The sequence below is a fragment of the Pipra filicauda genome, unplaced genomic scaffold (genome assembly GCF_003945595.2).
Source record: "Pipra filicauda isolate LSUMZ 115617 unplaced genomic scaffold, ASM394559v2 scaffold80_size11013439_pilon, whole genome shotgun sequence".
In the NCBI taxonomy this organism is placed as follows: domain Eukaryota; kingdom Metazoa; phylum Chordata; class Aves; order Passeriformes; family Pipridae; genus Pipra; species Pipra filicauda.
In genome coordinates this window covers 2,597,845-2,614,642 of record NW_024104987.1, presented here as the reverse complement: position 1 = coordinate 2,614,642, position 16,798 = coordinate 2,597,845, and the positions used below count along the sequence as shown (strand labels likewise).

Sequence of the window (16,798 nt, the reverse complement as noted above, 5' to 3'; positions counted from 1 at the left end):
GTGTAGCAGCCATTCAAATATCCATGGGTTTGCTTCCTTCACCCTTCCCTATCCCCTTGACTGAAGAAAAACCAGGCTGAAACCAGGATTTTTATTACCTAAAAAACCCAGGCTGAAAGCAGAATATTTATCACCTAAAGTGAAACTTGAAAACCTCCACTTCCAGCCTTATAACTATACACTATATAACTATAATGTTACTTTTAAGCTTATCTTCTGTTTCCACGTTTTTCCTGTTGGAGCAGCCAAGTCACCATCCCCTGACAACAACCGAGTTAATATTGGGCTCGTCCTGTGTGGTGAGAGCACAAAAAGTCACCGGTAGAGGGAGATAAAACTTTGGTAATTCATTGTGCTGTACTGAAAAAAACAACACACTGAACATGCTGAGAGGGAGTTAAATCCTCTTATTTTCATCTGTCCACAGGAGTGGAAAGGTCTGTAAGTCCCCAGTGTCAAGAATTCTGATTGAGACTGTGGAAAAGCTGGAAACTGAAATACCTACGATAACCCTTCACACTTTTTTGGTCTCCAGTTTCTACTGCATCTCCTCAAAATGCATGGGGGGGCAGGACACAGTTTCTATTTTCCAGGGAATTATGACAACTTAAATGATTTTAAAGTTATTATTTAAATGATTTAAAGGGAGATGACTTGACACAGATTCCCCCCCTTTGGCAGAATGTTTTCACCAGGAATGGGTGGGTTCCTGAATTGTAAATACAGTCGTGTGTCTCAGAGCAGTTTGATTTTTGGGGTTGTTTTTGGTTGGCTTGGGTTTTTTTTCCCTTGGGGTCAAAGGCAGCACACACCTGCCTCTCTTTTGTAACCCAGACTGGCTCCTCCACTCATGAGACAGGTAAAAGAAGTGGTTTTACTGCTGTGTGAGGCAATGGGCTTTGTGTGGCAGGCACAGATGGAGGTGGAGGGGGTTGGTCACTGATGAAGAGACCACGAGGTAGCACAGAGCTGATGGTGGGTAAGTGCAAGTGCTCCTTGGTCTGACCAAGCTGAGTGTTGTCTTGTCTCAGTGGCAGGCACTGCCTTTGTGAAATAATATTGCTCTTTTCTCACATACAGTCTTGATTACAGAACAAATAAAAGGAAAATGCTCCTGGCATCTCTTTATTCAACCCCCAGCCTCGGATCTATTTGTGTCCTTCACCAGGACAGGCATCCCCGTGCAGGCTGAGCAAACCAAGGCCATGTGTTCCCCCACCCTCCCAAGGGCAGGACCAACTCCAGAACAGCAGATCACTGCTTTTCCACCACAGAGCTGGTGTTTGGGGTGCAAAGATCTGCTGCAGTCACACCAACACCCTGGCCAAGCACAGCAGCTCTGGTTGAGCACCAGCACAGAAGCCCAGTGCGATTCTTGAGGATCTTCTGAAGAGTTTCCCCTCCCAGTCTCTGCAAGTGTTTGCAGGTGGAAATCACCAGCTGTTAAACCTGCCACTTGCCTTGCAGGGGTTTTCCCTACCTCTGAGCACGAGTTCAGGGCTGTTTAAGTGTCCAGCTTCGCTCTGTCTGACGCAGGAGCCTGGGGCTGAGTGGTGTCGTTGGCCACCACAGTGGCTTCTCCATAGGTGTCTATGCACTTCCTCACAGCTTCCAGGATGAGCTGCAGCCGTCTGTCCAAGGCCAGGAGATGGGGCTCGGTGAGGATGGGGGCCAGGGGGTCCTGCAGGAGGGATTCCCTCATCACGTCGCTGAGCCGATACTTGGGCTCGGCCAAGAGCTGGAGCCGCAGTAACGTCGTCCTCTTTATCCTGGAAAAAAAGGAATTGGACACCTCAGTGCAAACCTCTTGCAGCATCCCAGGAAAAACCAGCCCCTTGGCAGCAGGGGAAGGAGGGAGGGCAGAGATGGGTGAGGAAACTTAAACATTTTTGGAACAATGTCTTTCCCTTTTGGAAGGAAACGAATTTTTTTGCAGAAACCTCTGCTTCTTCCTTTGTTTTTCTGGAGTGTTTGTACTGCTGATTTCTGTCACCAGAGAGGAAAACACGATTGAAGTTCTCAGTAGTGAGTGTTTTTCCTCTGAGACAAACCAGCTCCCCACGTTCCTGCAGGGTGGTGCCATGTCCCCAGAGATGACATTTATGAGATGGGAGCAGAGGAGCAAGTAAATGAAGAGGCATAAATGAGAAAATATCTTCTGTCAAAACCCCGAAGAAACAGAGGAAGTATTTCCTGGAACTGATGTAACTGTCACTTTTCACCTTAAGAGGTACTAAGATTTAAATATGATTTCCTTTTGACAGAAAATGGGATAAAAAGCTACAGTCTTGGAGCACTTCGGGGTACGAAACTAAGTATTCTGAAATAATTTGTTTAATCCTCAGCAAAAGTGTGTTGACTTCAGCATCTCTAATACTGGAATTAATCAGCGGTTTTAATTATAGCCCTTTATATTCTGGAAACAAAGTGGTCCATGTTTGTGGAACCATTTGGATTTAGCCAAGCCAGAATTTTCAGATGGAAAAAAGGTGTAGTCAGATCCATTTTGGGCAGCTCCAGAATTTGCCTCTGTATGGCTGTTGTTTACCCAGGGCATTGATTGGGAATGTTCATCTGGCTCTCTGCAGCTGTAACGGGCCATGTGCTGTTTGGGAAAGGGTTGTGGCTGTGCCCTGGATTGGCAACCACTGGGCTGTACCAAGTGCTGGGGAGAATCATGGAATTGTTAAGGTTGGAAAAGACCTTTAGGATCATCACATCCAACCATCAACCCAGCCACCACCATGTTCACTATTAAACCACATCCTCAGGTGCCACATCCACACGTTCTTTGAACGCTTCCAGGGATGGTGATTCCACCACTTCCCTGGGCAGCTGTTCCATTGCTTTAAAACCCTTTTCACGAAAATGTTTTCCTAATATCTAACCTAAATTGGGAGCAGCAGAGCGAGGTGTGTGTCTGTGGTCAGCGATGCCTCCTGCAAGAGGGAGGGGGGACAGTGCCGTGACCAGCTGCCACGGGGGCAACCCTCATCCTCCTGCATTGATATTCCTGAAAAAAAATGATCAATTGATCAAGTGTGAAGGCTGGCAATGAGGCTTCAAATCCCAGCTGTGAGGTGCTGCTGCTGCCAGAGGAAGCTGTGCGGGGAGCAGATGTGAAGGAGCATCTGTGCGCTGTCCTCCGAGGCAGCGGGTGGCTGAAGAGCTGCTGTGGGTAAACACCAGCTGTGTTTGCTCTGCTCCCAACAGTGACAGGGCTTGGAGGTGGAGAACGGCATAGTCTGACCCCGTGGGGAAAGGCTGATTTAATGCTGCAGCAGTTGCACAACAAACAGAGCACGGAGAGGAGCGTGAGCTGGAAATCCTGCTGCCGGCCCCCCTCTGCTCCCACGGGGTGGCTGTGACCCCGTGGCTGTGCTGAACTGCTGGAGATTTCACCCAGAGCCTTCCAGGGACTTCATTAGGTTAAGTAGGGGCTGTTTTCAAGCCTGTCTGAGCCTCGAGGAGGGTTTTGACCCTTTCAGGGAAAAGACCATCTCATGGCATGGCTGTATTTGTGCCATTCACTGCGCTGGGAGAGGAGACCTGCAGGCACGTGTGGGACAAGGGCTGGGGAGGGAGTTGTGAAAGGCAGCTAAAAATACCAGATAAATCTGCTGGAAGCCAGACTTGGAGAAGAACTCAGCTGGGAAGGAGATGGACGTGTTTAACAGGGAAAGGAGCAGCTGTTCAGCATCCCTGTGGTTCCAGTGCTCCCTCTGTCTGGAGGGGCTGGAGGAGTTTGTTCCTCCTTACATGTACATGGCTTGGCTTTGTGTAGGAGCAAGGAGGTGACTCTGTGGGCTGTGTCCAGGTCAGGGCAGGTTGAAATTTGTGGCCTCTGTGTGCTTACTCAAGTAAACCTCTTGACTTCCCTTCCAAGCAGTTTTGGATGCTCCCCCACTCCAAACAGATTGGTTCTTGTGGGAAATGAGGGGTTTGCGTGTCTCCCTCAGGCAGCTCGAGTTGTTTTTAGGCTGTTCTTGGTCCTGGTTGGTTTATGACAAGGTGCAGCTTGCAGGTTCTCTTACCACTGCCTTTTACAAGGAGAATTAAATTAAGAGCTTGTTTCTGGGAGGTGGATCTGGAAGAATGAGAATGATCTGACCTGTGGATGTTACAGTTTGCAGATCAAATTAAGAGGCAGAGTTAATTTTAAACTGCACAAAATAAGAGCTCAGAAGGAGGATTCACTGCAAGCCTGCAATTATAAATGAAAAGGCTCCTTGGAGCAAATAACAGTTCTTAAAATTAGACCCAGTAATAGAGGTGTGTGGGGATAGAGCAGTTATCACCTCAAGGGTGAGGTGGAGCAGGTACAGCAAGGAAAGAGGTTACACATTTCCTAAAAAGAAACCTTAGGGAAGAGCAGCTTTTTCTGTCTCTTAAATTTCGATTTCAGCTGATTTCAGCTGTGAATTAACAAAGGGGGAAGACAGGGTTTGAATAGTTAAATTTCTGAGCTTCCCCTTAACGCAGTGGGAAGAGGAAACTTGATTAACTGCATCAAACTTCCACCAGGATTTCGGATGGAGATTTCTGTGCTTTCTGACAGCACTTCATGTTGATGGGCTGGGAAATGCTAGGAGACTCTTCTGAAGGGCTTGATCCAACGGGCAGTGTCTCCTGGTTTATCAGTGAATGCTTTTCCACTTGTATTCCCATGCTCCAGCATCCAGCCTGCCCCTTGGCTGGGATTAGCAGGGTCTTCCCTGTGCTGCTGGATGGAGCCAGGCCTGGGTGACTTCCAGCAGTTCCCATTACAGAAGGAACACCAACATTCCTGGGGAGGAGGGCGAAGCTGGCACTTACATGCAACACTGGGACAGCGGAGCCAGGATGGAGGTTTCATCGTGGGAATGCCGCCCAAACCTGGGGGTAAAGCAAAGAGCAGAGAGTTCAGTGCCTGCCCAGCCCCTTCCCCCCTCCCCTCCCTCCTCCTGCAGCCTCACCCTCTGGCATTGTCCAGGTGCAAGAGGAATCCGTCGTCCCCAAACTTGGTGAACATTTCGTAGTGGTGACGGTCCATGTTCCCTGGCAAAGGGCAGACAGAGGAACAGAGTTTCCCTTGCCTGTGACCTGGTGGTTTTCTAAACTATCCTGTGCTTTCTTTCAGGTCTACATGGAATATTTGTTGCCATGCTGGAAGCGTTTAAGATGCTCAGAGCTGCTGCTTTCACCTTGCTGGGGAGTGGGCTGGGGTGAGTCTGGGGGGTGCTGTGGGGAGACAGCAGCCTCCCCAAACTGTCTCTGGAGGAGAAGGGATGGCCTTCAGAAACTCCATGGCATGGGAGAGAGGGCAGGAAGACTGATGCCGAAGGCCTACATGGAAGGAACATCCTTCCCCCTCCATCATACCTGTTAGGAAGTCAAAGATGGCCATGTCCACGATGTTGAGCAGCCGGTTGCCGTTGCTGTAGGGGTAGATCTCCCTCACTGTGTTGCAGTAGAGAGGATTCACTTCCCACCTGCAGGAGATGGAGAAGGGGGAGACTCACTCAGCTGCAGCTGCTGTGTCCCAAGAGCCCCCCCAAAGCCTGGACTTAAACCTCCCTCCCTGTGCTCGCAGGAGGCTGGAATTCAAACCCAGCCAATGCCCAGGCTTTGAGAGTTATTAGATTAATTATGAGCACCCTGAACCTTCCTCTGCCTGCACCGTTTCTGTCCGTGTGTCCGTCCCCACGTGCTCCCTGCAGTGCAGATATTATGGGAAGCAGCATCATTTACCCACTTACTCCTCTTTTCCATCAAACGAGTAGGACCGGATCCAGGGGTTGGGGATGGAGAGCCGTGGTGCCAGGTTGAGGGAGGGCAGGAAGGCAGAGAGGGACCCTTCCAGGAGGTGAGGGTTCCCACACACTGCGTACTCCGTCTTGCACATGTAGGGGCACTTGGCAAAGAAGCAGACGTTGCTGGCTGGGAGGGGAAGAGAAAACAGGGAAAGGAGCTGTGATCTCCAGGAGGCTGTGGGGTGGCCTGGGCTGACCCCTTCCCCACTGGGACAGTGACTGTGTATGGTGTGACACAACCACCTCAGGGATGGGAAACTGCCAAATCAGGGATTTTGTCTGATGGACAGACCTGGTCCCGCACTAAGGGAAAGGTTAGGAAAAGAGGGCAGATGAATAGATCTGGTGGATGATTCCAGTTGCAGGCTGGGAGAGGGACACCTCTGCTGTAACCATGTCTTTGTGCACCTGTTCCACCCAGGAATTTCAGTTCTGCACCACAGCAGGAGTCCTGCGGCCTCTTCTGCCTGCAGGTCCTGCCCTTCCTCCCACCACGGACCAACAGAGGTTTGGTTTAGGTTGGAAGGGACCTTAAAGACCACCTGGATCATAACTTGCCCCACCCCAGCTCGCAGCAGCCGAAGGCTGGCCCACCTGGTGAGACGAAGAACACGCTCTGCAGGACCTCGTTCTTGGTGACCTCCAGGATCTCCTTGGTGACGTTGATCCACCTCCCAACCGTGGGCGGCACCCTCCGGAAATCCAGGATCCTGCACGGAGGGCACAGCGCAAAGGGACATTGCTGCACAGGCTGGCACAATGGGATGGCAGATGCTGCCCTCACCCCTTCTGCCAGGGAACCAGGAGCCTTCAGACCACTGTACCCATGTGGGTTTTTTTTCTCCCAGATTCCCTCTAGCAAAAAGCCATTTTGCCTCTCTGGGCCAAAATGTGGCTGAGTTTGGATTTTGGTATTTTAACAGCTGCTGCCTGGAACAATCTGGATGTTCTCCAGGATTCCTGTCTCTTTCCCTAACAGGTCTTGCCTCAGTTTCTCCCATCCCCTTGCACACAAGTGGGGTCCTTCAGGGGCCAGAACAGCCCTTCAGGCCCTTCTACAGTGTTGGTTTGACACAGAGAAAAGATGTTGATCCTGGTACAATGTGGCTGAGGAGGCACCCCCCCCTCTCAAACCCGGCTGATTCCTCTAAAATATTCTTAAAAACCTCAGGGCCTGGGGCAGGAAGGCATTCCTGGCAGAGAGTGGGAAGCTGCTGCTGATTGCTGAGTCAGTAACACGGGGTGAACCAGCTAATGCTCTGCTTTGCTCCTTGGGTAATGCCCTCTGCTCCTGGGAATCGGGCACAAAACAGGATTTAGCCTGTTACTTATTGAGCAACATTTAAAGGGAAAAAAAAAATATTTGCTTTCATCCAGCATCTTTCAGCTCTAAAAACCACAAAGCACTTCAGCAAAGCAGTCTGGCCTCATTTTTGTGGCAGTGAAGCTGCAGAGGGAGCTGGTGGTAGCTGAGTCAAGCAGAGTCACTGTGGTGATGTAGGGGCAGAATGGGGAAGGGAATTCAGCTCCCTTCTTTCCCTTGCTTGGAGTTTGAGCTACAGGACTTAGCTTAGTCCTGCTTATCCTATAGGAATTAGAGACCCCTATCCACCATCACCATCAGGGATCACCTTCCCTTGATGTTCAGTACTCATCCCACTGAGGGGACAAAGGCTGCTGCCCTCATCTTCTGAGAAGGGTGTATTTGATTTTATTAAACACAAACCCTGCTGGAAAGAGGTGCCAGGTTAATTGCTCATTAGCTGAGGGCTTAAAACTGCATCTCTGCAGTTTATCTCCATCCAAAACACATCCTGATTGCTGATTGAGCGTGTGACTCCCTCACTGGGAGGGCACCCAGGCTGTGCCCAGAGCTCAGCATTGCACTTGGGTGCAGTGGAGGGATGTGTGTGTGTAGCTGTGTGACAGCCAGGTGAGTATCTGACCTGTTCCAACCTGGACTTCACCTGTTCTCGTGCAGTGGCCAAGGCAAAGCTGACTCCTGGGGGGTCAGGTGAGAGCCAGAGCCACCCCATCCCCAAATAACACATCAGCTCCCGGACGGTGCTCCAGAGCAATCCCTTCCCTGAGGCCAAGCAGGGCTCAGCATGGATTTTCCCGTGCCAAAGCTCTCCGTGGGCAGAGGAGCAGGCCCTGGCAGCAGCAGGAGGAGGAGGAGGAGGCCGCTGCTGTGGCAGGTCCTCACCTGTCCAGGTGGAAGGCGGCGATCTCCGCGTTGTGCCGCTGGAAGTCAACGAAGTAGAAAAAGTCCTCGGGAGTCTCTTCCTCGCGTTTCTGCCTGGGAGGGAGCAGGGGGTGAACCTCACCAAGCTGCCAGGCAGCCTGGACACAGACTGGTGGCACACAGGGACAGCAGGTGGGCTCAGGGACAGACACTGTGTGGCCACGGGGCAGAGCTGCAGGTGCCCAGGCCAGGAGCCAAAGTGCCCAGTGCCGAGCTGGAGCCATCGCCTGCTGTGCCAGGGAGCAGCACTTGCACCCTGTCTCAGTGCCAGGTGGGTGAGGGAGGCAGAAGGGCTGACTGTGGGCTTTGAATCTGCTTGTGCCAGAGCTTAGACCCCCTTGGGACAGTCTTTCAGGTGGGTATAGCATCAAGGGGTGCTGGAGGTTGTGCTGTGCCTCTCCTGACCCTGTGAGAGGCAGAGAAAGGCTCAGGTTTTATGCTCTCATATCCCTGAGGTGGGAAACCAGCTCACCTAATTCAGTTTTCTGGCTGCCACAGTGGCCCAATATGTGCAGCATGTGGATTTGATGCTCAGCCTCCCAGCATGGCACAGGAAAGCCCACGGGCACTGTGGAGCCCTCCCGGCTCAGCTGAGTGCAGGGATGCTTTCCTTCCCCTCCAGGACCCGTTGGGCACTGATGGACACAGGGCAGAGGTGGATGGAAAGCAACAGGAGAGGAGTTGGCTGCCCTCTGGATGAGGAAACCACGCTGCCAGGTGCCCTGCCCGTGCATGGACAGTGAAGTGAGGGGGAACAGACATGAAGAGTCTCAAGGGGCTGCAAATAAGTGCAGAAGCAATTTAAAACTGTTTGAGGTGAGCTGGACTGATGGCTGTTTCTTGGAAACACTCTTGGGAATCCAAGGAAAAACAAGGTAAACTCACCAAGTCAGCTGGGGAAAAGGAGGAAATGAGCAGTCCCTAATGGAAAAGCTCTCAGGAGAACAAGTGTCCCGAGGTCCTTTGCAGTCTGGCATTTGTGAACTGAGAAATATCCAACATCAATAGCAGTGTGGGAACACTGGTGTTTACCCTCGTGTGTTCCTGGGATGGTGTGAGCAGCCAAGAATAATTAAACCTGCTCAGCTGTCCAGGTAGCTGAGTGCAGCAGGGGGAAGGTGTGGCAGTGGTGTGGCTGGCCCTGCCAAGGATGCTCACACCCCTCACTCACAGCAGGGTTCTGCCTCTGCAGGGGGCTCAGGGGGCTCTGATGGTGTTCTTACCTCATGGGCTTGAACATGGCTTTCCCAAAATCCTGGAATCTGAGGACCAGCTTCAGGTGGACACCGCTGGGCTTCACGACTTGGGGAGGAAACAGGATGTCAACGGGCTGGACACACCCCAGTTACACACTCCAGCACAGCTCAGCTTTCCACCCCAGCAAGTGCATCCCATCACCCCTTCCAGCTGCTCCTCTCTTTCTAGTTATTTTTCCTCTCCCCCTCTCCCTTGTGCCACAGAGATTTCCTTCCAGCCCCTCTCCCAACAGCCATTTGTTACATCCCCCCTGGGGGCTCTTTCCTCCTCCCCAGTAGAAACCAGTGGTACACCAGTGTCCTGGTACCCACATCAAACAGGCTGCTCATGGAAGTGGTGGAATCATCATTCCTGGAAGTGCTCAGAAACCATCTAAACATGGCACTTGAGGAAATGCTTTAGTGGTGGGCTTTGCAGTGCTGGGCGAACAGTTGGATGGGATGATTTTTTAGAAGTCTTTTCCAACCTTAAGGATTCCATGGTCTACAATCCCAGCCTCTGCTGGGGTGGAGGGGTTTAATGGGAGGGAGAAGGGCCTGCCATTGCCTGGCTTTGCATTTCCTTGGCTGAAGCTGGGATGGAGGAGCTGGGGATGGGGCCAGCTGAAGCAATGGGGTGCAGGGGTGAGCCCCGAGTGTCACACTCACTCTGGCTGCAGTCACAGGCTCCCAGCAGTGCCTTCTCATCCTGGCTGTAATCTGCAAGGGCAGGAGCAGTTGGTGAGACCCTGCTGGGCTCCATCTCCAGCTGCAGACCCCCCCTCCCAGGCTCCAAAGGTTTGCAGAAGGGATCTGTGGGGGCTGGAGCCCTGAAGCCCTAGGCAGCTCCCACCAGGTCCACCCCAGCTCCTGTGGCAGGAAGGTGCTCACCGGCACTGATGGTGGGGAACTCCTGCATGTCCCGGAGGAGCCTGTTAACAACGGGGCTGGAGCGTGGGTAGAGCCCATCCCTGCTGATGCCCAGGTGGAACTGCAGCCAGCTGGCTTCTGGCCGGAGCGGCACCGGCGCTGCCGGAGAGGTCAGGTTGAGCTCCTCCCTGTAGAGCTTGTGTCTCCTGGAAGAGAGCAGTGACAGGGTGATGAGGATGAGCCACGGGATGGGAAACCTGAGTGCTCCGAGCCTGGAGTCTGTTGGGGAGTGGGGAGGGTGCCAGGAGCAGAGCTGGAGGGACATGGGGTGGATAAGGGCTCTGGGTGCCACCCGAGGGGAAACTGAGGCAGGGAGCAATGATTGAGATGGTCAGAGGTCTCACAAACTGTGCCACCTTCTGCCTCTGGAAAGCCCTGGAAAGTGACCTCAGGGAAACACGAGGGACTCTGTTGTCTTTTCCTCATCCCACCAGGACCATGGAGCTCAACTGCATCTCCAGCATCACAAAGAGCTGGTGTGGGATGGATGCAGTGCTTCCCAGAGGAACTACAGGCTCCTGGTTGGGTTTGAGGAGGGGAGGTGATGTGACAGCAGGTAACTTGGGTCTTGACTGCTCAGTGAGGTGTCTGGGAAGCCCAGGAGAACAACAGGGTCTTGTCTGTCCACAGAGGACAGTCTTTATAGTATTACACCTCTGACAGAATTTTTTCCTGAAGCTGGAGGTCCCAGGCAGGGAAAAAAGTCACTGAGAGCCACAAATTGCAATTCCATGGGCAGATTCACAGCCCTCAGCTTGGTGAGCAGGGATGTGACAAGGCCATCCAGCAGCATCCTGCCCATTGTCCCTTAAAATCAAGGTCCTGCCCAGGCCTTTCTTGGCAGGTGGAGCTGAAGGGGCCTCCCAAGTTCAGTAATGATCCAAAACCATCTCTGCAACTAGTCAGCATTTTCCTCAGCCTCAAGACCTCCAAGGCTGGGACCCACACTCTGGAATGGAGAGGTCACTCACTCCACCCAGCAGAGCGACAGTTTCCCATTAACTCCGCCCGGGCCGTGCATGGAGCAGCCACTCCTGACAGAGGGAAAGTTCAGTTTGCACTGGAAGTGCCAGGACACATCTCTGAGAGCAAACAGGAGCTGGGGGCTGAGAAGGAGTGGGACATTAACCCAGGCTGGGATGGAGTGGCTGGAGAGAGGGAAGTACCACACGCCTGGCCAGACCTCAGCCAGAGCCTGAGCTCTGGGAAACGCTGCAGCGAGTGAGTGCTGACCATTCACCAAGGCATTTATCACCAAAGCATTTATCTTATTATTATAAAGGGCTCCTAGGTGGTGGTTGTGTTTTTTTCCATCATCTTTCTCCATCCAAGCAGGTTAAACAGCGTGATTGGTCCAGGCTAACTGCAAGCAAGGGATGAACCTTCCGGAGGTGAGGGACATGTTTCAGTAGTATCCTGGGAAACATCTAGGAACTGGAGAGACAGGTTGCATGTACAGGTCACGGGAGCCTGTTCCCTCTCCCAGTTTGTTTGTCTTTCCATTGGACCAGGTCAGCCACAGCACGAAGTCCACGTGTGTGTGGTCAGAGGGAATGGTGCTGGAGCATTTCCCTCCTGCTCCAGCTCTTTGCTCAGGCTGTCTGCAAAGGAGGCAGAAGCCCCCCTGTGCACAGGCATGTGGCCCTGGAATGCTGTCAGCTCCAGTGGATGTGCCCTGACCCTTCCATGCTGCTGCCCTGCACCAGGTTTCCCGTGGACAGTTCTTTGAGGCACAACCTTAACCCTCACCACAGCCAGGGACATTAAACCCCAGCGTGATGTAGAAGAATGACTCAGGATTTTTCCCTAGGGAAGCTGCCCAAATATTTTACCATATTTGCTCTCCTGCCTCCCATGCACACAGGCTGTTCCCCTGGGGTGGCAGTGAGCAAGGGATTACCAGTGGGGAAAAAAATGCAGTGGTTATGCAAGGGGAGGCAGATCCCAGCCCTGCATCCACATGGGCCCTGCCCTGGGTGAGCTAGCCCCTTCCCAGCCTTTAAACCCAAAATACAGCTCCCTCTGCCTCCCTGTTTCCTTCAGGATTCCTGAAATATTTCCCTGTAAAAACAGATCTCTGCAAAAAGGCATAATGATATAAAAACAGGGTTCATTTTTACCCTGCTATAAATAGCCACAGGGTTGCCCTGACTCTCAGCTGGGCTGGGGGGGTGCTGACAGTGAGGTGACACTGGGCTCAGGCCACCAGTGCGCTGAGTTTGGGGTTTTGAAGCTGCTCCTTCAAGGATAAAAATCATCTCTGGAGTTTTTAAGGGTTCTGGGTTTTTTTTTTTGGTTTTGAAGAGGTGTGGATGGTTTTTTTTGCCATTTCCTTCCTGCATCCCCATCAGTCTCTGCAGCTGGTTCTGCATCCTGCAATCAAACTCCTGGTCCTGATTGAAGTGCTGGGGAACAGCACAGTGATGGGCAGCAGCCAGAGAGCTCCGTGGAGGGGGACAAGCACTGCCGTGCTCCCCTTGGCCACGGGTATCCAAACGGGACGTGTCCTGGGGCCACTCCAGGAGCTGGCAGAGTCCCCGGCCAGATGATGTCCATCTGGCTGCAGAAATGAAGACAGACATGCTGTGCTGGAGGTTAAGCTGCAGCTTGTTCCACTCAAGAGGAGGATCCTGCTGCTCCAAAAGCTGCTCTGCCAACAGCCAGACCTACGGGTGGTGGAGAAACGTGTTGTCACCCCGTCACCTCTTCACGGTGCAGGAGAGGATCCACGTGGACACTCAGCTCTCACCCTCTCCTGCCTGAGTGTGGAGCTGCTGTGGACTTCGCTCTTCAATCCTCAACAGCAGCAGCAGCTTTGCTAAACCCATGGATTGGGAGGGAAAGCCATGGATTCCTGGCTCCCACGAGGACACTGCTCTTGGCTCTCAGCAATTACAGAGATGGCTCCTTCCCTGACCACGCTGGAGAGGACACGGGCTCTGCAGTGCTCCTGGTGAGGGAGGAATTCCTCCATCCCCACAGCAAACTGATGGTCTTCTGAAAAGCACCAGCCCTGGCAAGTGCCACCTGATTCTCTGTTCAATTTGCAGCACCAGTGGTTGCTGGCAGGTTGTTGCAGAGGTCGCTCTGTGTCACCTCGGCCCGTCTGTGCTCTTCAGAGCTTCTACCCCCTTATGAGCACCACATATTTTATTTCAAGGTGACTGAGGAATAATCAATACCCTGCCTCCCTTTCCTTCCTGGAGGAGCAAAGCGAAGTCAGCCAAGGACAAACGGCACCACGACGTTCCTCCCGGCCACGTCACAACCAAAACCTCGGAGCAGGAGGGAAGGTGCAGCCACAGCTTCGTCGCAAACACCACGTTTAGACAAAGTGGTAAATAAAATCAGAGAATGCAGACTTCTACCTGAACAGCCAGGGCTGTCCTGCAGGTGAGGTGTGGACACAATGCCAGCGCTGCAGAAAGAGCTCAGCACCAGGGGCTCAGGGCTTCTGATGGTGCAGCCATCAAGCCTGAGCTGTTTCAGTTTAAATTTCCCGTTCCCACCAGGATTTTTCTTGGGAAATGCCCATCTTGGGAAATGTCCATCTTGGTACCCACATCCTGATGTCTTCAGGAGGCACTGCTCAGCTCTGAGAAGGCGCACCCAAGGCAGGTCTGTGGCACAGCCAGGGATGCCCAAACCCACCATCCACGGACTTCAGGTGATGTGATGAAGGATCCAACGTGCTCCAGACTGACTCGAGCCAGGGAAGAGCCTGGTAGGGGTGATCCTGACTGAGCACACGGGGTAGTTCCAGACCCTGAACCATGGAGGTTGTTCTTTGTTTCCTTCCATTAACACTTCCCATCATCTCCTCCTGCGAATCTCACATGGAACCAGCACTGGGTGAGTCCCACAGAAACAGCAGGGACAGGCACTGAAGTGGAGAAAGTGGGAGCTTGGGAATCCTGCTCACTCAGCTCAGCAGACATCAAAGAGGTGGCAGGAGGAGCAGGGGTCACTCTGGTGCTGGAAACCAAACTTGGCAGTGGGAAATTCCAGGACAGGGATCCTTGAGGTGGTCCCCAGGAGATGCTGCTGTCCCTTTGCAGGTGAGGTGATGCTGTGAGCACTGGGAGCTCCGTGCTCTGTTGTATCCCAGCTTGTGCATGAATGGAAAAGCTGTTGGGGTGCAGGGAGGAGCTGGGGGGTCCTGGGGGATGCTTAATGTTTCCAGCTTGGTCCCAGCCCTCCTGCAAGGGGGGTTAGATCAGGGGTCCAGGGCCTAAAGGTCGGATCATGCTCACGTGGTTGATGTTTGGAGTTGGTGTTGAAGGTCACTGTCACTGTCCCCCCACTTTGTGACAGTCCCACCCCAAGGGTAGGAGATGGGGAAGTTTTCCTGCAGCCATTGCTGGGGCTGGGAGAGGCAGCAGGAGGAGGACTGAGCTGGGGATCCCTTTCCCTGGGAATCTGTCAGCAGAGATGGGCAGGACAAATCCCAGGAAGGTGCCTCCCAGCTCTGCCCAGCTCTGCTTGTCCATGGGGGGCTGGTTGTTGGGGAGGGGGGTGATGGGGAGGGCAGTGGGGCAGAGAGCCAGAAATGGGGTGCAAGCTCGACTGGGGGTGCCAGGGGACACCCAAGGGGTTCTGTTGCCATTCCCAGGTATGGAATGCTTAAGCAGGGGAGGGGTGGCTGGGAGAGCTGAGGTACCTGTACAGGAGGTGCCCATACAGGGAGTGCCTGGCAAGAGTGCACCCAGGACATGCCAGTGCAGGGGCACCTGTAACAGGGAGTGCCCAGGAAGGGGGTGCTCAGGAGATGCAGGAGCAGGGAAGGTGCCCGGGAAGGGGGTTCCCAGAAAATGCCCGTGCAGGAGATGCACTCACAGGGGGTGCCCAAGAAAGGGGTGCCCAGGAGATGCCAGGGAAGTGTATTCCCATGCAAAGGGGGCCTGAGAAGAGGGTGCTCAGGAGATGCCCATGCAGGGATTGCCTGGGAAGGTGGTGCTGGTATAGGGTGTACCCAAGAAAGGGGTGCTCAGAAGATTCCCGGGAAGGAGATGCCCGGAAAAGGGGCACCCAGGAAAGGAGTGCCCAGGAGATGCCCATGCAGGGGGTGCCTGGGAAGGGCATACCCAGGAAATGCCCAGGAAGGGTGTGTCTGGGAAAGGGGTGCCCAGGAGACGCCCGGGAAGGGGATGCCCATGCAAGGGGTGCCTGGTAAGGGAGTGCCCAGGAGGTTCCCAAGAAAACAGTGCCCAGGAGATGTCCGGGAAGGGGGTGCCCATGAAAGGGATGCTCAGGAGATGCCCATGCAGGAGGTGTCCACGAAAGGAGTGCCCGGGAAAGGGGTGCTCAGAAAAGGAGTGCCTGCAAAGGGAGTGACCAGGAGGTGCCTGGAAAGGGGGTGCCCAGGAAAGGGGTGCCCCGGGAGATGCCCGGGAAGGGAGTGTCCATGCAAGGGGTGCCTGCAAAGGGAGTGACCAGGAGATGCCCGCGCAGGAGGTGCCCGGGAAGGGAGTGCCCAGGAAAGAGGTGCCCAGGAGATGCCCGGTGCGGGGGTGCCGCGGCGGCGGGACGCACCTGTTCCAGCGAGCCGCCTTCCGCCGGTAGTAGCGCAGGGCTTCGCGGGCGCCCAGCAGCGGCTCGGCGGGGCCCGGCGGGGCGGTGCGGTACAGCGGGTGGGCGAAGAGGCGGCGCAGCGCGGGGGCGGCGCGGGCGCGGGGCGGCGGGCGCGGATCGGGGGTCCCGGCGGAGGGAGGACGGCGGCGGCAGGGGCAGCCCCACGGGGACGGAACCCTTTGCCCCTGCAGCTCCCGCCGCGCCCGCGGCCAGAGGTGGAAGTAGAGGTCGGCGGCCAGCAGAGCCCCGAGCAGCAGCAGCACGGCCGGGCGGTCCCGGCGCGGCCCCGGCATGGCCGGTGCGGGAGCTGCGGGGCAGGGACGGGGACGGGCACGGGCACGGGGACGGGGACGGGGACAGCGCCGGGCGCGCCGCCGCCGGCTCCCGGGGCAGGGCGCACGGGGGAGCTCGAGCGGCGGAGCCGGGGGGTGCGGGCACCTCGGGGCGGGGACCGGGCTGGGCTGCTCGGGGCCCGGGGCGGGGGATCGGGGGTGGGGGGGACGGGAGCGTGGGAGTCACCCCCGGCGAGGGGTGCGGGTCGCGGTGCTGGCGGGGGGATGCTCCCGAGGCGGTGCGGGGACCGAGCAGAGCCGCCCGCCCCCCCGGAGCACCGCCCGGCCGCCCAGCGCAGCCCCCCGGGCAGGTGGAGGGTCCCCCCCGCCCTCGCCCTCGGCTCCTCGGGGGCTTCGTCCCCTCTCCCGAAAGGTGGGAAGCCTTCCCGGCGGAACCTTTGGCAGGAGCTGGAGGGGGGCGGGTGTCGCTGCTGCGGGGAGGGCTCGCTGTGGGTGCGGGGATGGGGCGCTCGAACAGCTCTGTGTGGCTGCGGGCTGAGCCCCACGGGGGTCTGTGCCCCCACAGCCCTCCTGCCGTGCTCTCTGGTGGACGGTTCAGACACTGCTCGTATTTTCTTAATTCCTAAAAAAAAAACATATAGTTGAGGAAACTCCTCCCTGCAGTTCGCTGGGAGAGGCTGGGCCGTGGGGATGTGCTTGGGCTGGGACCCATCGGGCTCATCCTGGAGGGAT

The 16,798-nt window shown here is 55.0% G+C and overlaps 1 protein-coding gene across 1 annotated transcript; it reads right to left on the bottom strand.

The window, feature by feature from the left end:
• Positions 1 to 1,109: 1,109 nt before the first annotated feature.
• FAM20A (FAM20A golgi associated secretory pathway pseudokinase) lies at positions 1,110 to 16,173 on the bottom strand. The gene is made up of 11 exons (XM_027736558.2): positions 15,735 to 16,173; positions 10,164 to 10,348; positions 9,942 to 9,992; positions 9,261 to 9,339; positions 7,999 to 8,091; positions 6,387 to 6,502; positions 5,739 to 5,919; positions 5,362 to 5,471; positions 4,956 to 5,037; positions 4,816 to 4,875; positions 1,110 to 1,769 (listed from the first exon to the last, which is right to left on the bottom strand). The coding sequence occupies exons 1-11, from the start codon at positions 16,064 to 16,066 to the stop codon at positions 1,505 to 1,507; spliced, it is 1,554 nt and encodes a 517-aa protein (XP_027592359.1). The 5' UTR covers positions 16,067 to 16,173; the 3' UTR covers positions 1,110 to 1,504.
• Positions 16,174 to 16,798: the final 625 nt, after the last annotated feature.